General features: G+C 36.5%; 1 protein-coding gene across 1 annotated transcript; it reads left to right on the top strand.

The window, feature by feature from the left end:
- Positions 1-929: 929 nt before the first annotated feature.
- On the top strand, positions 930-23,874 carry ska3 (spindle and kinetochore associated complex subunit 3). The gene is made up of 11 exons (XM_038269588.1): positions 930-1,176; positions 1,272-1,333; positions 5,686-5,857; positions 5,971-6,397; positions 10,922-10,980; positions 13,307-13,473; positions 13,550-13,777; positions 17,618-17,806; positions 18,448-18,527; positions 22,318-22,454; positions 23,503-23,874. The coding sequence occupies exons 1-11, from the start codon at positions 1,050-1,052 to the stop codon at positions 23,658-23,660; spliced, it is 1,806 nt and encodes a 601-aa protein (XP_038125516.1). The 5' UTR covers positions 930-1,049; the 3' UTR covers positions 23,661-23,874.
- Positions 23,875-24,330: the final 456 nt, after the last annotated feature.

Here is a 24,330-nt window from a genome sequence, read left to right as displayed (position 1 = left end):
TCACATGACCTGGGAGCTATTGACCAAAAATACTCAATTTTAACTTAAAAAATTGCTAAAAAATAAAAAAAGAGTTAAAATGAAAAACAAATAAGTGTGCCCCATCTACAGAGACTAGTAGAACAATTCCACACTGATTTTGGGTCAATAGGTCACATGACCTGGGAGCTATTGACGAAAAATACTCAATTTTAACTTAAAAAATTGGTAAAAAATAAAAAAAAAAGAGTTAAAATGAAAAATAAATAAGTGTGCCCCATCTACAGAGACTAGTAGAACAATTTCACACTGATTTTGGGTCAATAGGTCACATGACCTGGGAGCTATTGACGAAAAATACTCAATTTTAACTTAAAAAATTGGTAAAAAATAAAAAAAAACTATCTCAATATAATGAGATACTATCTCATTATATTGAGTTACTATCTCATTATAATGAGATAGTATCTCATTATATTGAGTTACTATCTCATTATATTGAGTTACTATCTCATTATATTGAGTTACTATCTCATTATAATGAGATACTATCTCATTATAATGAGATACTATCTCATTATATTGAGATACTATCTCATTATATTGAGATACTATCTCATTATAATGAGATACTATCTCATTATATTGAGATAGTTTTTTTTTTTTTTTTTTACAGAGTGGCGGAAACGGGCTTCCATAAATGAACGACACTCAACTATTGCTATATGAATGTTTTGAAGCATCTGTATAAATTTGGACATATTCATAGTTTGTCTAAATAAATTTGTACTGATATTCGATCTAACAGGTTTTCTTTTTTCCATTTCTCCAGGAAAGTAAAATCAGCCACACTCGTTTGTCTGTGGTACACTCTTCAGTTGTGTAATAAAGTTTTCCACAAAAAAAAAAAAAACACTTCCGTTTAAACCGGAAAAGGCGCCAAAATCAAAAAATTCCTCGCAGCGGTGAGAGAAGGTAAACAAACGAGCTGTGTCCAAGTGTCCGGACTTTTATTTGTTTATTGTTTTTTTTTTTTTATCGCTATCAAAGTTTTTATCACATTACCGAAAATGGATCCGACCAGAGGGTTTTTCTCCAAGCTAAGGAAGATGGCGGTTAATCTGGAGACAGAAACTGAGAGGCTAAAGCAAGTTTATGAGAACCGAAGCACTGAGGATGGAGACAGCGACCTGGGAGGTACCAACAGACACTTCTGCTCCTTTCTCACTCACAAACATGTTCTGATATGTAATATTGTCTACTTTTGTCAATGGCGGCTTATTCTGTTTCAGAAACAAACGTCCAAGCGATGCGAACATTCCATGAAGTGAACGGAGAGGTTACAGATCTTAAGGTACAACTTAGATATTATACACCTGCTTTAACCAGCTGACCCAGCAACACAGCTATGAGGCTTTGCTGTAGCTAACCACATAACGTAAAGACCCCGCATTGACTGTCGCTGCGCAGAAATTACGGGCGCCATCTTGGGGAGGTCACGCTGCTCCCAGGACCTGTTGGTTTAAGAACTTTGTGAAGGAATTGCTGAATAAACAGCATATATACACACACACACACATATATATATATATATATAATATTATTAACTTATTTTTTTCTTTATTGATCTCACAGTGGATAAATTTACTCAAATAGTCAATGAAGAAGAATGTGCCAAAGTTGCATGAAGTATACACAATACGTCCACATATGAAAACTGTTTTCTTTTTTTATAATAGGATTATTATACTATTATATAGGGTTATTGCACAGGGTGTTTACATGGGTATTTATATAGATGGGTATTTATGTATACACATATTTATATATATATATATATATATATATACATATATATATATACATATATACATATATATATATACATATATATATATATATATATATATATATATATATATATATATATACATATATATATATATATATACATATATATATATATATATATATACATATATATATGAATACATATATATATATATATATATATATATATATATAGTTATTGCACTGGGTGTAAATATAGAGAAACAGGCTATTGCACACGGTATCAAATAGTAATTGCATTTTATACATTACACAAGTTATTGCTGTTGTAGTGTCACATTATAGACTCTGCAGGGAATAATGACCTGCGGTAGCTACAAAGGGGGTGTAAAGGTCTCCCACTAAAGGAGCTGCTCAGCTCCTCTACAGTCTGGTGAAGAGGGTGGAACGTGTTGTCCAAGCTTGGACAGCACCCTCTTCTCAGCCACTTCCACCACTGAGTCCACAGCGTAGGACAGAAACGGCCTTTTTCACCAATTATTATAAGAGAGAGAGAGAATAGTAAATTGTTGTTACACCTGCAAAATATTACAGCAAAAGTGGTCACACACATGCGGACCTTAAAAAGTGTATAAAAATAGAATAAGTGACAGTTAAAAAAATAAACAAAATACTGTTCTAAACAGTGTTTTAACAAACATAAATATCGTGCATTTGAAGAACGTATAACCAATATACGTGGACATTTTCACGTCATATCAGAATACTCTACAACTGTTAACCCCACTAAGACTATTTAAATACAATGTCCCATTTGTTTGTTTTCAGCAAAAAAACAACCGTGAAAATTTGTTCAATATTCAGTGAGTTAAAAAAGATTAAAAGTGATGCACAATGGCGCCATAAAATCATGCCTAGGCTCATAGGCGAAAGCGGTCGAAGCGGGGTCTACTCTTATATTATGTCTATGATGGTAACTTAAAGGAGCACTGTAGCTTCGACTTCTCTTAATGAGCAGAAATAAAATACAGAGGAGATCTAGATGTGTCTAAGGCAAAGTTCACAAGAATTGGAAGCATAGTGTTACAGACAGGACGAAAAGGAGCCTGAATAAATTAATTAAAACATGTGAACAGACAAAAATACTCATCTCATAATAAAACACTTTGGCATACAGCTGAGATAACAAGAAAAACAGCAGCATATATCTAAAAACAAGGGGCTATTGTAATTAAAGACCTAGGTGTTAAACAACCCAAAAACATTAGATTAGATAGAAAAACAGGGCTTATAATGGTAGGGGAGTAAAATATTGCTGGAGCGTTAAATACTTTTTTTTTATAAACAGAAAACTGAATGGTTTTTAAGTGGCAGAAAAGGACAAAAGCAGAAGAAATCTGAAAAGGGTGGATCTATTTTCTCACCCTTATTGGAAGTAAAATATTTCTCATTTGACAAAGATCGCAGTATTAAAATGCTATCAAACATGATTCATTACAGGACATTTACCCTTTTTTTTTCTTTTACTGAGTGATGCTAAATCACTAGAATCTTAGCATTTTCCTTTATCCCTATATTCACCCATATTTAAAGTAAAGCTAAGCTACTTTATGTTCTAGACAAATGGGACAGAGTGATTTGATGCTCATAAATAAAATAATATTTCCTAATGAACACATACTTTCTGTTAGGGCTGAAAGGATTAATCATGATTGATCATTTATTGAAATAATCATAAACTAATCTGGGAATCGAATCGTTACTTAAAGTAACAGCACTCAGACTCTAAAACACAATTAAGTGGAAGAATAACCTACCTAAAGCAGTAATTTAGATACAACTGTACAGAGGTAAACAAAAGACATTTATTAAATATCTATGAGCATATATTTTTGTACATATTCTGCCATTTGCAATTCATTTAAAATTGTGGTTTTATTTAGAGACTTTAAGTTTTAGAGAAATTCAAAAAAAAATTCTATAGATTAATCCGTTGATAAAACAATCAGTCCTTTAATTTCATATTATACATCAATATCAATCTAAAATCTTTTCGAATATTCTAGTGAATAGTGAAAAACATTTTTGACTCATTTTCTGGTGAAAATCCTTGTTTAAACAGATCATTGTGACTACTGGCAGCATAAGATGATACCTGGACCCTACAGAGGTTACACAGGCGCTCCAGCAGTAGGTTTTTCCCAGAGTGCGGCGTCATGAGCATGTAAGGCGTGCTAAGAGACGCAAAGTTTCTCTAACAGAGCTGGACATGGCTTAACCTATCAGCAGGATTAATGTCTGTTCCTCAGAGGAGTTAGAAACGGGATGAAAACTGTAAAGCTCTGTTCCCACTACAGACAAATGTGGCCCAGGTCTGAATGTTTTGGCCTGAAGTGACTCAGGTTAAATTCTTTCATGACTGTATGAACAGGCCAAGTCACAAATAACCTGATCCGGGCCACATTTCTATGTGATTTTAAATCTGATGCAGGTCGGATCTTTTAGAATGTCACTGCAGTCTGAACAGCAAAGTGAGCGGAATCAAAGTATTACGATGATGTCACTCTGTATTGACAGACAAGGACAAAAACAATTACAACAGATGCGTAGATGGAGGGGCAATAAAACTGTGGAGTTAATACGTTTTTTGGGCTGATATAGGGGGAGTGTTGGTCTAGTGGGTCAGAGCAGTGTGCTTGTGCTCTGAGAAGGATGCAAGTACTGGCTGCAAGTGGCTGGTGAATTTAACTCCGCCCAACTGTAGTAATGTCACGAACAGTACAATACCACCAACTGGTGGTATGTGGGTGTAGGTGCAGCAAGTTGTGCTGAACTCCTGCAGCAGGAAGAGGCAGCCTGTGAGCCTGCGCTCAGGGCAGCAAATCCAGATGTTACACATACAAATCCTGAATTTGTGGATCTCACACAGCAGAATATCACGTGTGTAATGAGAGCCAACCGAGAAACGGCTCGACTTGTCACCAATGATTTGTCTGTATTTCTGGGTCTTGAACCGAAAATACTTCAGACATAAGTGTCTCTGTATATGTTTACATATTGATCTACACATTTGCAAATCTTACTTCAGATTTGTAAATCTCAGTACACATTTGTAGATCTGAATCCAGCTTTGTGGATTTTTTTTACACATTTGCAAACTGGGTTACACGCACAGTAGTTTTACACAATTACAGATTGTTTTACAGACACACAAATGTCACACATTTACAGTTTCATTTACACATTTTCAAATCCCAATACATGCACACAAATCGAGATACAGATACACAACTCTCCAGACACATTTTCAAATAATAAAGCAACAATTTTGGCCGCATAACTGAGCATTAAGACATGCATTGTGAACGTAGCCTAAGAGCTCTACGCGCCGCTAGTCTCCAATTTGACTTTCAGCAGATCTGCCTTCTCCGTTTTTCAGTTTAGCGTGACTTTTTATTAAATTATATCAAATATTCTTCCATGGTTATCCAGAAGAGATCAACCAATACGGGTATTTTTTAAGGCTAATATCGATACCAATTGTTTTGACATCAGTCTAACCAATTCCTGATATAATGCTGGGCTGAATCTTGATATTATGTTGTTTCTACCCCAGTTTACATTAAATAAAAATTAAACAATAAGAGATGTTACAGTTGATTCAATAAAAAAAGAAATATTTATTAACCGTTCAAACAAAACATTTGGAATTTATAGCAAATGGAGGAGAGTGATGATGCATCTGCTCCTCATGATCTCAAGACCTGGCTGCGTAGTGCATGTGAATCGGCTAATGTATCCGTATATTGGCGCATGCATTAGCCATATATCTCTGATATCCAGGATTAAAGTGAGTTGTATCTAAAGCAATGCGCTGGGAATCCACACGTCCGTTTCTGCTCTGTGTCGCCATAGAGCCAGCTACAGGAAGAGCTAGCTCAACAAAAACAACGAGAGAACGAGGTCAGCAGCTTCATTAAGGCCTGCAGAGTGATGCAACAGAGAGTCTCTAAAGATATCCACACCATTAGAACCCACTTCGAAAAATATGGTTACCAAGCTCCTTGTGATGCAGAAAACCCAGACGGTAAGAACTGCTTAACTGCATCTAGTTTGTGAAATGTTTAACGTCTGTCTGGTGTCAACTTGAGGAAACAGCAGTGAGATTCTCTTGAATATAAACAGCAACCTTTGCTCCAGCAGGCGCCAACGATCAAGAAGCAGAGGATGAAGGTAACTCAGAGGGGGAAGAAGACGGAAGCCAGGAGGAGGATGAGGGGGGAGAGTCTTCATCGTCTCCAAAAACGAAGCGGCCCTTCACCGACGAGATGAGAACCCCTCAGCTCTCAGATGTTGGTCTGTCTGCGTTGCAGTTAAAGAGGGCTCTGGGTGGGGCTGAGTGGTGCTCTGAAGGTCCTCCCGTTCCGGAGATGAATCTCCCCCGGTCTTCACCCAAAACACCCGCTCCGCCAGCCGTTTACATGAATCCCAAACGCGCCCTGCAGATGGACGACGAAGAGCCGCAGATTCCCCAGATGCATGAGTTTGGCATCTCAGAGCAAACGATGTGTCTGAATAGTGACTTCACTATGGATTTGTTCAAGAAGAAGGACCTAAAGCCTGAGAAGTAAAGTCCACTCAGTAATGTTAGAAAACTCTACTGGTTACAGACCAGCTTTGTTTCCTCTTAGACTGCCTTTTAATAATGCATTAACTTTTGCACGTTTTACCTTATTATAAGCTTAAGACTTTAATGAATTTTATTTAAATATGGCGTGATAGGCTGACACAACATAGTGTATATATGTGAAGTTGAAAAATACAGGATTTTTTCTCACAAAGATTGGAACGATGTGGGATTCCTTTGCATCCAATCACCCCTCAGGAATTTATAGAATTACACTGCTAAGATGGAAATCTAAATAAGTCATTTTTTTTCTTAAAATAAGTGCATTGTTTCTAGATTTGAGGGAGTAAGTGAGACACTTTGCCAATGAAACAAAACAACATTTAAAATAAGAAAAACAATTGCATTGTCTTATTTTGACCGCATATTATCTAATTTTTGTTATTTAAAGAGTAAAAATACTAATTCCATTGGCAAATCTTCTTATTTAACTGCTCAAATTAAGGATAAATAAACTTAATTTAAGAAATGCTTTACTTATTTCTAGCTAGTTTTGGCAGTGTACCTCCCCTTGGATATTAAGCTGTCAGTCTGAAATGGATTGTGTGAATGAGAATATCATTCACACAATCCACACATCTGTCCTGTTGTGATGAAATATAGTCCAATACGCTCATTGTTTTTCCAGCGTAGTAGCTGTTTTACTATTCTACTGTTCTATGCGAAAAATTTTAGCACAAGCAGTTGTTACGCCCAAAGTTTAACAGACTGAAATTAGGCCGATACACTGACCAAGGTTATTATCTCTAAAAGTAATGAAATAAGGAAAACTAGAATATAAATAAAAAAACATTTCAGTTAGTGGAGATAAAAAGATAAAAACTAGACCTTCCATGAAAAAGGAAAACTAATTAAACCATAACAAAATTTTACAAAATTAATTGAAACTAACTTGATTTTAAGGGAGTGTTTCGTTTTCATGATGCAACAATATGAGGTCTACACTGCAAAAAATCTAAATCTAGATAAGTTGTTTTTTTTCTTATAATAAGTGCATTTGTTCTTGAATTGAGGAGGTAAAAGAGACATTTTGCCAATGGAACAAGACAATTTACACTTAAAATAAGAAAACACAATTGCATTGTCTTATTTCAAGTGCATTTTATCCAATTATCTTATTTTAAGAGTAAAAATACTCCTTCCATTGGCAAACTATCTCATTTACCTGCTCAAATTAAGGGTGAATACACTTTATTTAAGAAATTTTGACTTATTTTTATATCGTTTTTGCAGTGTAGCTACCAGAGTCCTGGAAAAAATCGAAATCTAGATCAGTAATTTTTTCTTAGAATAAGTGCATTTGTTCTTAGATTGAGGAGGTAAAAGAGACATCTTGTCAATGGAACAAGACAATTTACACTTAAAATAAGAAACACAATTGCATTGTCTTATTTCAAGTGCATATTAGCTAATTATCTTATATTATAATTATCTTATAAAATACTAATTCCATTGGCAAACTATCTCATTTACCTACTCAAATTAAGGGTAAATACTCTTAATTTAAGAAATTCTTACTTATTTCTAGATCATTTTTCCAATGAGGCTGTTTTCACTGTACCGCATTACGCCAGCAGATGGCAGTATTGAAGGCAGTTCAGTTATTTACTACAGCAGTCTGTCCTTATAGGAGTTTTTTTTTCCTTCTCTGAGTATTTAATTCATATCACATAAAAGACTATAACTGAAACTCATAAAAACTAATCTGAACTAATCGTGTTTCCAAAATTAAAAACTAAACTACCTTATAAATACTAATAATGAATCAAATCTAAAGTAGCATTCAAGTTATTAAATCAATACTAAATAAGAATTAAAACCAATGAAAATGTTCACACTATTTAAATCTTGATAAAGGTTAAGTTTTGGATAGAAGTCCTGATTAAGTCAAAAATGTTTCATGTAAACATCAGACTGAAGATTCTAATCTGATTTCGTCTGAATAGAAAAAAAAATTTACATTTTTATTGATTAAGGTTTTTTTTCCCCCGATTGCCATTCAGATTGTTGTCCATTTACACACCCCTTCGGATCTTTGGAGTAAAATCATCTCCATTTTTCATGTGTGCAACATCAGCATGGCGTTTTTCTCTGTACTAACCTTCATCTTCTGGCTTCTGGTCCTCCTCGCTGGAGGAGGTGGCTCTAAATGTAATGTGCGGATGATGAACGCCCCATCCTGCCCTCTACTCCTGTAACAAAGGAGCGTCAGCATAAGGTACCAAAATAATCTGGAATAAAAACCGCATCAACAGCAAATGAAGAACTGCAGAAAAAGAAATGTGCCGGGCAGGAAGAAAGAGTAGCTAAAGTTGATCAGTGGACAAGTATGGGTTTGTTTACAAAACAGGCAGCTTCTTCAAGGCCTATTACTAAATTGTTCCAGAAAACTAGGGAGTTATGCGCATGTTCCAATGATTTAGTCTGATTTAAAGCTTAGTACATACATATAGACATATACTCGTAATGATCATCAAAGATTTAGATTGGATCAGAGAAATTTTGCTCATGCAAACGTAGCTACTGATATTTAATTAGTGTAACAGCCAGTGGAAAAAATGTTTTCAAACGCATAAATCTCCATATTTGTGAGAAAAGAGCTGTCAAAACAAGAACCCCATACCCTTCAGACTCTTAACTGGGGTGTCCCCATACACCTTTTTTCATTTCCAATACAGGGAAGGTGGCGGCCTAGTGTTTAATGCATAGAGCTTTGAATCCTGAGGCCCCATTGTTTGGCGCAGTACATTAGCTGGCAGCCTTAAAAGAAAAAAAAAAAGTGGGAGAGTGGTTAGAGAGTTGGAAATCCCTCTAGCTCACTGAATACGACTCTTAACCCCCAATTGCTCCCTGGGCGCCCCATGATGGCAGCCCATTGCTTCCCAAGGAGATGGGTTAAATGCAGAGGTAAATTTCTCCAATGTTAGATAAATTATTTAAAAGCAGGGATGAGGTTCCAGGTTCAGAGGGATTTCCAAACAGCCGGTCTGTCGAGCTAAACCAACCAATGGTGAGAGTTTTTTTTTTTTCCACTTAATAAAATGCAGCATTACCGCGCTGCTGCGTAGCCGCCTTACTAAGCAACAACTCTGGGTCAGTCTGATCATTCTTGTATTTAGGGAAAATATGAACACCGCCTCCAACATGTAGAAAAGATGAAGGGAGGAAGCTTAATTAGCAAAGAGACAAAAAGAGGAGAAAGAAGTTATGCGGTTGTAATAGCAGCATTAGAAAAATCCCTACCCTCACCGACTGCGCTCCAGAAATCCTGATGAGAACCCTGCACATGCACTGGAAAAAATCAAAAACTAGAGAAGTCATTTTTTTTTTTTTTTTAAACAAGTGCATTGGTTCTTGAATTGAGAAGGTAAAATGGACATTTTGTGATTGGAACAAGACAATTTACATTTAAAATAAGAAAAAACTATTGTATTGTCTTATTTCAAGTGCATTTTATCTAAATATCTTATTTTAAGAGTAAAAATACTCATTCCATTGGCAAACCTCATTTACCTTCTCAAAATAAGGGTAAATACACTTAATTTAAGACATTTTTACTTATTTCTAGATCGTTTTTTAGGACCGTCCCACCAGGGGGAGGGCTCAGGGGGAGACCCAGGGCACGCTGGATGGACTATGTTTTTCGGCTGGCCTGGGAACGCCTTGGGTTTCCTCCGGAGGAGTTGGCCTAAGTGGCTGGGGAGAGGGACGTCTGAGCGTCCCTTCTCAAGCTGCTACCCCTGCGAGCTGACCCTGGATAAACGGAAGAAGATGGATGGATTTTTGCCTCTTTCATCCGCTGAGCTTTAGTAATCCACTTCGACCCACAATGAATCATGGGAAATGGTGGGCTAAGATGAATACATCAAACCCCTCCTGTGAATTCTCAAAAAGAGAGATTTATCTGCATGGAGCAAGATTTTTTTAGGCTTTTCTAAGCTCAAACATCGGTTTGGTTTGTCTTGATTTCCCTCAACTTAAAAAGGGATCGTCATTTTCCTGAAACCTAAATTCCTTAGTACTGAGAACTGACAACGGTTTTTCCTGAAACCCAAGGATGTCCTAAAACCACACCGGACTCCAGAGTTACTATGAGCCTTTCATCATTTTAGCTGGATGGTGGTGCTCTGATTCTCATCCGCTTAATCTGTTTTGAGATTTTCATGATAGGATATCGTCTAGAATCTAACCCAGCTGTAACCTTTATCCCTCATCTGTGTGCTGCATTCCTGATCTTCAAGAACCTAATTTTTATTTCAATTACTAATTAAGGATGATTGTTTGCTCTATTTTTTGTTTGAGGGTGTCAGGATGAATACTAAATAATGTCACTTGGATCTCTGCCTGTAAAGCATTTTGCACTGTGTTGTGTTGGTCTGCCACCAAAAAACAAAACAAAAAATCGCAATAAGTTGCTTGACATGTTGTAATATTTTAAATGCTCCATGATTGTTTCCTCCACAGACCTCAGGATATCCCAGTCCCGACAGTCAGCCCTGTGACGGAGAGGTTACACACTCGAGGTATTTAAGTTTGTTCTCTCTGGAGTCACTGAAGGTTTTATAAGGTTTTTCCTGGGAGCTCTGGATTCTTTACACTGTTGCTTATTCAGATGCACTCCCCTGATATCATCCATCATGACCCATTCATCATTATTTTTAGCATCTAAAGCAGAGGTCTTCAACAGGGGGTCCGCGACCTCTAGGGGCTCCACAGGGGTACTGCATGGGGGTGGCGAAGGTTTTGGTTGTTTTAAAAGTTTTTTTTAATATTGCCTCCTGCAATTTTTTCCACTAATTGAAATGTCTCTAAATCCACATTAACATAATTTCAACACACTGTAGTAAACAGATAAATCGAGGCAGATGTCTTTCAGTCATCAATGCACACATTCAGCGACACACAGGAGCTCTTTCAAGCTGGGCACCGTTTCATTCACAACACCTGTCCCATCAACCAGGAATCAGAATCAGAAATACTTTAATAATCCCAGGGAGAAATTACTTTCATTACATTCCTCCATCTGTAATAGAGTGACTAGAGGACCAGTTTGATATTACACAATTTCATACAATATATATTATAATTTGGGGGTCCTTGGCATGGAAAACGTTGAAGACCCCTGATCTAAAGTGATTCTGCTAAACAAGCTTTTTTATTTATACTTCTTATTAATATGGTGACTGCATTAGAAATAATTTACTGAGCCGGATTCTAGCAGCTAACTTTCTACAAATCCTATATCTGATTCAGTACAGCAGTTTTATTAAAAGGTCCATAGTCAGGTTATTGGACATTTTTAAAATGATATTCCAGTTATACTCTCAGGTTGTATAAAATGTTTTTGTCAAAGATTATTACATCCTGCAGATGTTTTAATTATTTTTATATGGTATAGTTTGTTTTTGATCATTTTGCTTGAAAATAAAGCCCTTCGTTTGTGTTTACAAGAGGTACACCACTTTCTGGAGGTGTGATACTCTGCATGTGTGCAAGGGGTGAATAAGGAGGTAATGCTGCCAGTTAGCACCTCCCAGTGAAGTAGACATAATGAAACAAACTCAAAGATCCATTGTGACATAAATGCAAAAACAAAAAAAAGAAATTGATTCCAAGATGGAAAAGTCTCCAATAGTGCTCTGAATACATTCAGGATGCTGTTCACTGAAGCTAAAGCTGCTGATGGGTTCAGATTGGCTGCTAAGTTGATGGATATGATTAAACCTCCCTATTAATACTGGTACCAGTGATAGCAAAGCTCTACAGTTTGAGTACAAGCAATATCAGGAATAGGTAGATTAAATGATTTATTTATTAATTGATTATTTCTTACAGTGATGTTGTGTCCATGTTCCACTAGAATTCAGTTACTTTAGATCATTTTTTGTTTTCATTTTATTACTGTAATATGAGTTGGTCTTTAACCATGGCAAGCTGTTGCTTAAATGTGAGACATTGCAGGGCGATCAATATTCTATTCAATTCAGTTTATTTACATAGCGCTAATTCCAAACATGTCACCTTGAGGCACTTTACAGAGACGATTCAGTTTGATCATCCAGTCTGATTAAAGGCTCTAAGGAAAACCACATGGTTGACTATAAAGGATTCTCTCCTTCTGGGTGAGCAAATGGTGACAGCAGACAGTCCCTCACTCTGAGCATGCATGCCACAACGGAGGAGAGGACTTTTTTTTTAACAGGAAGAAACCTCCATCAGAACCAGGCTCGTTGTGAGGGCCTTCTGCCAAGGTCTGCTGGAATTCAATGAGACAGAATCAGACATACAAAAGGAATTTGGAGAAACTGATCTTTAAATCCTTTCTAGGTTAGAAAGCTAACGGTTAAACTAGCTACATAGGTGGCTCTGACTAGGAAAGAAAAAGTTAAGCAGTTGAGCTCTGAGACAGTTTTCATGTCAAAGGGCTGAATTAGAGGCCATACAGTGAGTCACAGTAAAAGCTGAGTCTAGGCGAAAAACGGGACTAAACACTGGAAATTAGGCTTAACACTTATCATTTATAATTAGAGGTGTTAATGGCAGCCTCCCAATGATTAGTCATCACCATCTATTTTTCTGATAGTTCTATTTCTAATTCTATTTAGGCTCAAAAAGAACCCAAACACCATCAGGATGGACGTTTGGTGTATGCAGCCTTATTTTTATCCTGATCAAGTGTCTTTTTGGTCTTTATTGTAAAGGCATAAAACCTTTTAAATCGGGTCAGATCATCTCTCTGCATCCTGCTGCAGATAAATATGGCCCAAAAAACCCACTCCTCTAAGAGAACACAGAAATTAATCTTCCTGATCTTGTTCTCTTCTCCATGTCTTTCATTTCTTTTCTCAGTTGAGGATTTGAAGTCCCCAGAGCCACCTCTACTTTATACCCCAGGGTTCAAGATAAAAAAAGCAGGGGAGCCTGAATCCCTCTCTCACCATGGAAACGTGCTGTTGACCCCTGAGCTGCCTGCTTTTCAAACCCAATGTGTGAACCAGCTGTTCAGCAAAAACAAGGTAAGTTGAACACTCTAGCCAAGTCTTCAGAGGGAGGATGGGCTCTCCTCGGCTCAGCGTTTTGTTGCCTTTTCAGATTACAGAGGCTGAGCCCATCAACCTGCAAAGCAACGGCGCTTGTGATGCTGCTGGTGATGGCGATGGCCACATTTTCCGACTTCAAACAACTCCTTGCAATGGACCAAATGGCCACATGTCTTCCTGGGAGTACAATGTGGCAGAAGGGTCCTTCTGCGATGTGGAGGCCATGAAGATGCCAGAGAAGCCCAACTTGGAGTCTGTTCTGGGATATTCCTCACAAACTGTAAGACCTGGAAAACTGATATGCTGGTAGAGCTCTGGGGTCGCTAAGAAATATCATCATAAAAGTTTCATACCATTTCTAAGAGTAATATTAAATATAAAGTAAAATAAATAAATAAAATGTTAGAATTTATTATAATCACCTTAAAATGAGCTGTAATCTGGTGTGGTGATGATTTGGATATATTACAGCTCAACTGGCCAATAAACGACAACATTATTGTTATTCTCTTTCTCCCTCGCGACATCTGCGGTCATTGAAAACAGCAGTTCAAGTATCTGTTTCTGAAACTTTAAAAACATAGATACCAATGCTAATTTAACTCAAATTAATTTATTAGTTTGGTGCATATAACCTGCTGGCCTTATATATCAGGTAATTATTTTGGTGGAATGGCTGGTATTTAGTTTTATATTAGTTTTAGTAGTTATATTAGTTTTATTAAAGCCAGTATATTCATTCCAAAAAAGTAAAAAAAAAAAGGAACCATGGGACTTTGTTTTCCAAGTTTTCAGGAAGCTTTCTCAATTCAAAATGTCTGGAGTAGCGTTGAGTTCCAGGCTTTATAGAGTAGCCCAACAAAGCCGTTATGGCTTAGAAAACATGCAAATTGAACCAAAAAACAGGTCCACCCCTTAGTAACGGGGAGTCGGTAGGATTGTTGTTGGCCTGGCTGGCCAGGAGAGATAGTTTGATCCCTGCATGGCGATGAGAATTGAGACGATAGCGGGAAGGAATCAACTCTATCGCTGTGTTGTAGGTTTTTGAGAGGTGAAACTTGAGTCCTCCCTCTCTGTTTAAGGCTTCTTTTAACGTAAAAGGCTTCCTTCACACCCCTTTCCAACCACCTGCCTTCTTTGTCCAAAATGAGAACGTGATGGTCCTCAAATAAATGTCCCTTGTCCTTAAGGTGAGGTGGGCAGCAGAGTCTTGTCTGGAAGAGGTTGCTCTCCTTTGTTGAGCCATGCTGTGCTGAGGTTTGGTTTCTCTAATATAAAAACCAGAGCATTCCTCACTGCACTGAACTGCATACACACCTTGCATATGACCTGGATGACTCTTCACCAGCATAAAGCCAGTATAGTGCCAATAATATCCTTCATCTGTGATTTGGTGGTGCCCAAAGCGGGGCAGCAGTAATGTCAAGGTGAAATGAACGAGTTGTTTCCAGGTCTGATGTAGATGTTCTATGACTGTAAAGATCAACTTTGTGTTTATTTTATAACACAATATTTCTGAGGAAAATAAAAAGAGGAATAATTAACATCTGAGGAAATGGTGAGTGATGCTAAAAGTAATAAAACACAAACAGCCCTGAAGTTCTTCCTGCTAAGTTAATTATCGGCTTTCTTTTTTTTAAACTTTGCTTTGAGCCTGAACCAAGTTCTAACCACGTTTAAGCAGAAAATAAATTAAAAAATGATGTGAGACACAAGTCTGGGATGTTCTGTAACAGATCAGCAGAAAACGGAGGAAGATCAGGAAGTGGGAGGAAAAGCACTTTGGATGGGTTTTCATTTTTGTGAACCGCTTTTCATCTCAGTTAAATGAGCAAATCACTGAGTCCAAGTCTCTACCAGCCTCATTAGAGCAAAGGACAGGATTTTATTTCTGAAAGGCTGATTTCCAATGACTGCTGGTTAGCTTCTGGTCTGAGCAGCAAACACACTTGGACAAAATGGTTGGTACCCCTCGCTGAATGAAAGACAGACACACAATTGGAATAATAAATATAATATCTATGAAAATGAACAAATGAAAGTCAGACATTAATTTTCAACCAAGCTTCAAAATATTTTTTTTTTTTTACTTTATTGCCTTAAACGCAGATTAACAAGCAAATACTATTAAAGAGGAACAGGGAAAAAACAAACAAAGGGAAAAAAATTGTAATAATTAGGTCTAATCTGTCAGACAAGAGCAGTTCTGGAAAGGGTATAGCACATATCGTATCTGGGTCTGTACTCTAGAAAAAGATTTCAATAGAAAATGTAACCAATTAATATTATTAATTGTCAAATATCAACTTTTTTATGCAAAGAAGCTATTTTGATTAATTATCTTGAAAGATTTATTTCTATTAAAATCATGTCATGTTGTTTTCACTCTATTATGGAGTTACCATTATTTTTTTCCAGGCCTCTTTCATGCGTAAAAGGTAATGTCTGACACCCATTCATTAATTTTCAGAGCTGTTTTATTTATTATTACTTTTGTCAAATTTAAATACTATCTGTGACCATTGTGGGTTTTTCTTTCATCAAAAAAGGGGCTCCAACGGTTTTGTTCAAGTGTGCATAGCAGGTCATATTTTCCGCATTTAAATAAAGCACCTTCTTTTTTTATCTTCTAATCTCCATTAGGGCTGCAACTAACGATTTTTTTATAAATCGATTCATCTGTCAATCATTTTTTCGTTTAATCGATTAATAATCGGAAAGCCAAAGGTTCCTTAAAGAAGAGTTTTTATGAAATTAAACGAGGTGAAAATAAACTTGTGGAGTTCTGGATAGAGCATATTGACAGGTGAAAACTTTATCTTCAACACAAAATTATTATAAATTTTGTTTTTACTATTTTGGTATAATTGCTGCTGAAGGTGGGTCACTCTGTCAGCTAAAGACCCATTTTAGAGTCTCTTTTACTCCAGTTAATGTTTGATTAATTACTAAATTAGTTTACGATTATTTTAACGATTAATTTTTTCAGCTCTAATCTCTATGCAAATAAAAGCATCAGCAAAAATGTTTTATATCAGGGATCTTCAACGTTTTCCAGGCCAAGGACCCCCAAACTGATGGCGAGATGGAGCGGGGACCCCTAATTATATATATTGTATGAAATAGTGTTATATCAAACTGATCCTATAGTCACTCTATTACAGATGGAGGAATGTAAGGAAAGTAATTTCTCCCTGGGATTATTAAAGTATTTCTGATTCTGATTCCTGGTTGATGGGACAGCTGTTGTGAATGAAACGGTGCCCAGTTTGAAAGAGCTCCTGTGTGTCACTGAATGTGTGCATTGATCATGGGCAGATCTAGACAAGGGCCAATGGGGGCCAGTGCCCCTGTAGATCATGTCCTGGTCCCTGTTATGGCCCCGGTGGCGAAGACATTATACTCAAAGAAGTTCTAATGATGATTTGCGCTGGTTACTGATAGGTCCTCTGGATCTTGGGTCTTTTTTTTTCTCTACAAATTCTGTTTTACTAATTTAAAAAAGATAAGGTGATATCTTCAGTGCTATTGAGATAGGATCCCAGTTTTCATCTGTTAAATGTTTTTTCAAAACAAGTTGCTCTAATTTATATGGCTCAATTTATCTGTTCTTCTTGAGTTATAATTCAGATTTTATAGAAAACAGTAATTTAAACTTAAATTAGCTCCAAAATATGTAAAATTCCATAATTATGAATTTTAATTGACCCAATAAGATATGTAAGTTTAATCAAAACCTTATTGAAAAGAAATTTCACTTCATGCAGCTACCTTAATATATTTGAATCCCTTGTTCTATTTTTTATTTCATGCTTTTCTGGGCATGAAATAAAAACACGCTGGCCCCCTCCTGGCCCCTTGGTACGTTTGGTCTAGACCCGCCACTGGCATAGATGACTGAAAGTTTCTTCTGCCTCCATTTATCTGTTTACTACAGTGTGTTGGATTCATGTTAATGTGGATTTAAAGACATTTCAATTAGTGGAAAAAATTTCAGGGGAAAATAAAAAAAGAAAGTCTAATCAACCAAAAATTTGTCGACCCCCTGGCTATACATCTTTGGACCCCCTGTTGAAGACCCTCTTTTTACATTGTTTAATTTGCTATGGTTGACCTGCAGGCAAACTATCAAACGCTGAAGGTTGGGGAGAAGGAGTTGGTGAAAAAGGACAGAACCATCAGCAGACTGGATCTGGATGGACCCACCCAGGAGTTCAGCTTAGGGACTCCACGCGTCAGGATCAACTTCCAGGAACCCGGCACCCCCCAAATGCCCGATATCAGCTCCTATACACAGGATATATTTAAAGTAAGTATTTGATTTAGAAATGCACCGATCCGATAACTGGGACTGATATCTCCTTTGATATTTAGTGTTAGTTGGATCGAGATCCAATCCAGTAGACTTTAAATGTCATTTATTTCCTTTGGCTTCTCATTTGTTCATAAAGTACATTTATGTTACTTTTTATTTAGCCTTTTTTAAACAATGATTACATCATAGCTAAAGCCTTCACAAACATGGCGTTCAACGGTTGAATCATATTGGATATTGGCCGTACGCTCTGTACAGGTATCGGATTGGATCAGGAAAACTTAGATTAACATCCTGGTTAATCTTGTAAATCTACATATGTCATTTTTTCTTTAAATAAGTGCATTATTTTCTTGAATAGAGGAGGTAAGCGAGACATTTTGCCAATGGAATGAGACAATTAACATTTGAAATAAGAAAAAACAATTGCATTGTCCTATTTCAAGTGCATATTATCTAATTATCTTATTTTAAGAGTAAAAATACTCATGTCATTGGCAAACTATCTCATTTACCTGCTCAAATTAAGGGTAAATACACTTAATTTAAGAACATTTTAATTATTTCTAGATAATTTTTCCAGTGTGTGACATTGTTAAGGTGAACCTTTATAATCTACCTGTTTGGTTTTATAGCTTTTGTCAGATAGTGAGATGAACAAAATCAGCACAACGCCTATGACCTCGTCTGTCAACTCAGAGAAACAAACACACAGGTACTCCTTTTAAGAGGTTTTGTTTTTGTTTTTTTTGCTTACTTCGTGTTGTCATACAGCTTCTCTCTTTTTTTTTTTTTTTATAATTATTACTTCTTTTATCATATGCGGCATATATCAATTGTGGATGAAAAGAAATCAAGCTAATGAGTTAAATTATGGTTTAGCAAGAACATCTCTTTCTTCGAGGAGTCATACCTTAGTATTTTGCATAAGCAATGCTTCTTGAATTGACTTTAAAATTCATGTTTAATCATTTTCATTAAGGTTATCGTTAAACAAAACAAACAAAAGTAGAATTAAAAATCAATTCCAGCAACCGAAATAAAAATGAAAACTAGACTTTCCAAAAAATAAAAAATAAATCACCATCTTACTAAAACTGTGATATGAGCTTACAAAACTTATTAAAACTAACTGAATCTTAAGAGAGAACGGGTTTAGTGTTTGTTTGCGTCTTTATCGTGTTTAGTTTTGAGTTGCTGTTTTCGCTTTTTTTTTTTTTTTACACCAGCAGAGGGCAGTATGGTGCTGCTGTTGCTGCAGTCTGTCCTTATTGTGGACTTTTTTTTTTTAACTTTTAAGTCCTATTATATAAAAGAATACAAAAGTATCTAAAACTAATAAAAGCGAAACTGAAACTAAGAATTTTCCAAAAAAAATAAAAACTAAACTATCTAAGAAATCAGAAAAAAATAATTAAGGTAAAATACAATAGGGCTTGGTCGTCATGACGTAAGCAGTTTAGGTTGCCGCCATATTGACGGCCTCTTTTACCGCGGCTCAGACTACTGCCTATGACTACCACATACTGTACTCCTTCTCAGCCTGATTAATTTGACCTTAACTTGATTTCAACCATGGTAAACCGTTGCTGTATTGTGGGCTGTAACAGCTCAACACATGATCGCCATGGGAAAAACATAGAAAATGGGTTAACTTTCCACCGCTTTCCTGCCTGGAGGCGTAACCATGGAGACCAAGCGTCAGTGAAAAAGAGTCGTCGGCTAGCTTGGATCGCGGCTGTAAGACGACCGAACATAACTTTCCACAGTATTCCAATGTCAATGAGAGTGTGTTCCCTGCATTTTCATTCTGGTAAGGTAAAGATGCACGGTTTTATTTTATAGCCTACTTTGTTTCTTTCCTTCAAAGTTGGGATCTTTTACTGGAAAACAATAAAAACGGCAGCGGGAAAAGGCTCAAATACGTGAGAAACCCGGAGGGTTGGCAGTTAACGTTACTAACTACACCTTTGGAACACATAGCAGCTAGTTAAAAGTACATTACATGCGTGAGTGGTTGTTAGGATTAGCAGTTAGCGGTTGCTAAACTAGCAGGTTCCAGAGCCCGTCTGATCACAGCTTACCTTCGTACGGATTACTGTGTTCCCACTGTTTGCTGGCTTTATGATCTGCAGCTCCTGAACCCATCCATTCATGAACTGCATATGAGACTCCAAGGACTTGTAGCTTCGGAACTGTTTTGAAGTTTAGGCGCTCACTCATCGGTGCTCCACTCATTGTTTGGAACTTCATATGGATCCAAATTATTAATAATGCTGATTTTGTCAACATACCGGTCCGTGGCTTCTCTATTCAATGTGTCCTGGTAAATTCCAGATCTTTTTTGGGATTTTGACATCTTTTTTCTCTCTACTTCTACGTCTCTTCTTTCAACAACAACGTTGTATCAGAGCTATGTTTACGTTTGCGTAGCCGTCAATATGACCGCGACGTCCCACAATGCAACGTGGATCCCGAGCCCTATTGAAAATCAGAAGTCAAACTAAATAAGAATGAAAACCAATGAAAATTTAAAAAATGTTTAAGCGTTGTTTTTAGTAAAAAAGAAAAAATTGGAGTTCATTCTACCTTTTATACCCTTTTTCCTCACGAGAATGTTCACGAGAATTTGACTTGTGCGTATGTGCCTTTAGCGTTAGCAACTTTAGCAGTTAGCCGTGGGTGGTTTAACTTTATTTCCCCAAAAAGTTCCCCCATCTCTAAGCAGCTGCCTGCAGGTGAGTCCCTGATTGTTTTTCATCTTCCCTTTTTAGTGGAGTAGAGACAGGAGTGGTGATAGCAAAGCAGGCTACTATTAGCATCCTTCAGAGACTGACGTCAATACAAGAGGAGGAACCAAAACTGAGCTTTTTGGAGAAAACAATCTTGTTTAAACAAAAAGAGCCTGAATTTAGGATGATGAATCCTTTAAAAAATGAGATCATCAGTTGAGAAATGCCTTTTTCTTTACTTTGGTTATCTGTGTGAGAAACATTTAAAAGTATTGTGGATTATTTTGACCAATTTTTTAAAAGACCTGCCCTCTGTTTTGCATGCACAAGCCCATTTCTCCTCATGCATGCTCTGTTTAAAAGTTACTGTTCCCCTAGCGTTTACCCTAACACCTAAATCCCTCCATGGCTATATAGAGCGGGGACTATATAGTGGACTTTATAGTGAACTCTCTTACCTGACCGTTTGGACAGGTGATCAGTACCTTTTGCTCCACTGGTCAGGTGACTCCTCCTTCACTGCTGCGCCATCTTTTTATTAGTCGCATATGTCGGGTAACGACAGCCTATGGCGAAAGCAGGCCACTGTGACAGCAAATCCAATAATGCTTTCTGAGAAGAGTTCTCCACGCGAAGCATTCTGGGATAAACCTGCCTCTTCTGAGGCCTTTCTTTTCTTCTCATAAACTTCGTAGACACTTTTTCTCTCACAGGATTTCCGTGGGTCATTAAAAATCGTTAAAGGTCATTAAATTATCATTTTTTAAATTAAGGCCTTAATTGGCATTAAAATTCAGTAAATATGTTTATTGTGGCATTTAAAATGCTTTATTTAAAAAGAAAGTTTATAAAAACAATTTTGTCAGACATATCATATCACAACATATTTGCTTGGAACTGCTTCTGGTTGATTGCAAAGCTGTATGTTCAGAAAAGAAGCCTGAGTCAGAGAAAAAGCTAGAGAATGGGCGGGTGGGAAGCAAATAAAAAAAAAAAGTGGTTGGAAAACTAGGAATTTGGAACATGACTGCAGCATATTGACGGGGACCTGTTGGTGGCATTAAAATAATTTTTAAGAGCATTAAAAAGCATTAAGTTAGAGTTATTCATTCCTGTATAAACCCTGTCTCATGAGCTTAGGCCATTTTCAAAGAACCACGGTGAGAAAGTTGATCTTCAATGACTGTCTGAAACCGTAGCTGTGGAAGCAGCGTAGCTGCGCATGCGCAGAAAAAGTTAGCTAACGGGACTAGGCCGTAGGACGGCGTTACGTAAACGTCACAAGAATGATTGACAGTTAGGAGGACCACTTATTTAGATGATCCACCTGAAAAATAAAAGATTGTCCTCTATACCTTTAAATATGACGTAAAGGAAAGCAAGAAATCTATGAAGATATATATTTATTTATAGATTATATTTGAATTAATCTGGTTTACATTCACATGTTATAAAAGATGGTTACTAGAACTTATTTCCTTGAATGTTTAGGTTGCTCTCTTTTTACATGATTCAGCAAATTTGAATTCCTTTGTTTTACTCCTTTAAACCCTCAGTGTGGAGAAAACACAAATTTAAATCCATTATGTTTTTATTTTGGTGCTAAATATGTAAATATAGATTAAAATGTTATCTGAGAAGTGTTTCTTTTAGATTGCTTTGTGTGTTCAATGGTGTCAACATTAAACACACAAACATTGTTAAACATTTTTAAATGTTTAAAATGTTCTCTTTTTCGAAGAATGAGTTTCTTATTTTCTTGTTTTTGTCTAGTTCTCCGCCACCAAAGGGTTTGTCTTTGATTTCAAAGAGTGAGTTTCAGAAGTTGTCACCCTATCTGAGGCAGATGACTCTCAGCAGCCTGAACCAAGCCGTCAACAACATCAACAGATACACAGCAGAGCACCGTGGTGAGCCCTATGATACAGTCAGCAAAGAAAGCAAGTCCCATTAGAAATGAATGGAGAAATAAACACAGCTAGAAGTGCCTATATATATATATATATATATATATATATATATATATATATACACTTTTTTCTGTGCGGCCCGGTACCAAATGACCGACGGACCGGTACCGGTCTGCGGCCCGGTGGTTGGGGACCTCTGCTCTAAGACACAGACAGCCCCTCCTCATTTGCATAATGAAGCAGGAATGCAGACACAAATGTAAAAACCACAGGCAGAAATAAATAGCATTGAAGAAATAAATGGGGTAAAAAAAATACAAAAGAAGAATAAAACAGACAAAAATATTGCACATGAACATGCACATAAATAAGCACTGAAAGAATAAGTAATTAATAAAGTTGAAGATTATAACATTAATAAATAAGGTAATTATTACAAAGGGCGAATAAATAATGAAGCCAATTAAAAGAGATATATACATTTATGTCTCACTGTATAATTTAATTTCTACCTACGTTTATTTGTTTAAAGTATATTTTGGGGCAATTAATTATATGCTTATTTATTTATTGAGCATTTATTTATTTCTGTATTTTTTTTTTAAATATGGTAGAGCTGGTCCTCCATACTCGTCAAACGGACATGCGATGTTTGTTTTTAAAAGCTAATGTTTCTAACGGACCTTTTCATTTGTTTTTTTAATGCACAAAACTACGACAAAATCGGACTAAATCAGGAAATAAAAAAAAAAAATGTGATTGGCTGTAAGGAGAGCAGAGACGGAGGAAAACCTGCTCCTGACCAAGTTAGATCTGGGGAGGATGTTACTATGGTGACTGAAACAGGTTGAAGAAACGCTCTGAGAACCGGAAAAGTCAGTTTCTCTGTTTTCAGGTTTAGAAAACTGAGTTTTCAATGATCCTACTTCGTGAAATGGACCCCAACTTGTTAGTTTAGTTTGAAACCATAGTTTAAAAATTTAAAAGCAAGAGTTGTTGTAGGTAAGCCGCCCTTTCATCACTTCTTTGTCTCTGACTCCCCCTACAGGAATAAAAGAGGAATTTACATTGGAGGATTTGATTTCAATCATCAGTGTGGAAACCAAGGCCACCATATACATCCTGTGTCTACAAGAACTCAGGAGGCTACAGCGAGTGGACGCAGCTCTGGAGGCTAAAGTATACAAACTAATAACAGAAAAGTAAACGACGTCTAACCGGTCAGCTGAAGATGAAAACTGACCACTGCTAAATGGAAATTCTGACTTTAATGCTGAGAATATGAAATCATTTGGAGGAGTCCCACGCTGTCAGAGATGACAGCTGTTGTAGCTTTCTGTTCTGTTTGAGAGAAATGTATATCACCTTTATTTTTTAATGGTTAATAAAGTCCTAAATAATAAAATCATAACATCCTCCTGCATATAAATGAGTCATTCATGTGTTTTTGATGTGCAATTATTTATTTATTTATATAAATATACCTACAGCCATGAGCATCTACAACGATTAGTTTAATTTAATTTCCTTTAAAATCGATATTGAAAAAAAAATTTTTAACTGAAAGATAATATTGTGTTCAGTTCACATAGATATTGTACCTCTAAATAATCTGAGTGTTTGCTTTTGAAATCCCATAACCAGCAAATATTCGATTATTCTGTAATTTAATCTCAGTGCAATTTCAGCTGTGGTGTGAGACACATATTCATAGCTTTACTGAACATTGAAAATCAAACTGCAGCATGAGGACCAGAAATCATGGTGGGTTTCTGAGAAAGTTGTGTTTTAGAAAAGCAGGGTTTGGTGAAAAACAGATATTGATCTTTGTTGGATTAAGCCTCTTTCTTAGAACAAAATATAACTGAGAAGTTGG

This window comes from Cyprinodon tularosa, unplaced genomic scaffold, assembly GCF_016077235.1.
Source record: "Cyprinodon tularosa strain WSP-4 unplaced genomic scaffold, ASM1607723v1 ctg730, whole genome shotgun sequence".
Classification (NCBI taxonomy): Eukaryota; Metazoa; Chordata; class Actinopteri; order Cyprinodontiformes; family Cyprinodontidae; genus Cyprinodon; species Cyprinodon tularosa.
This window is presented reverse-complemented; position numbering and strand designations above follow the sequence as displayed.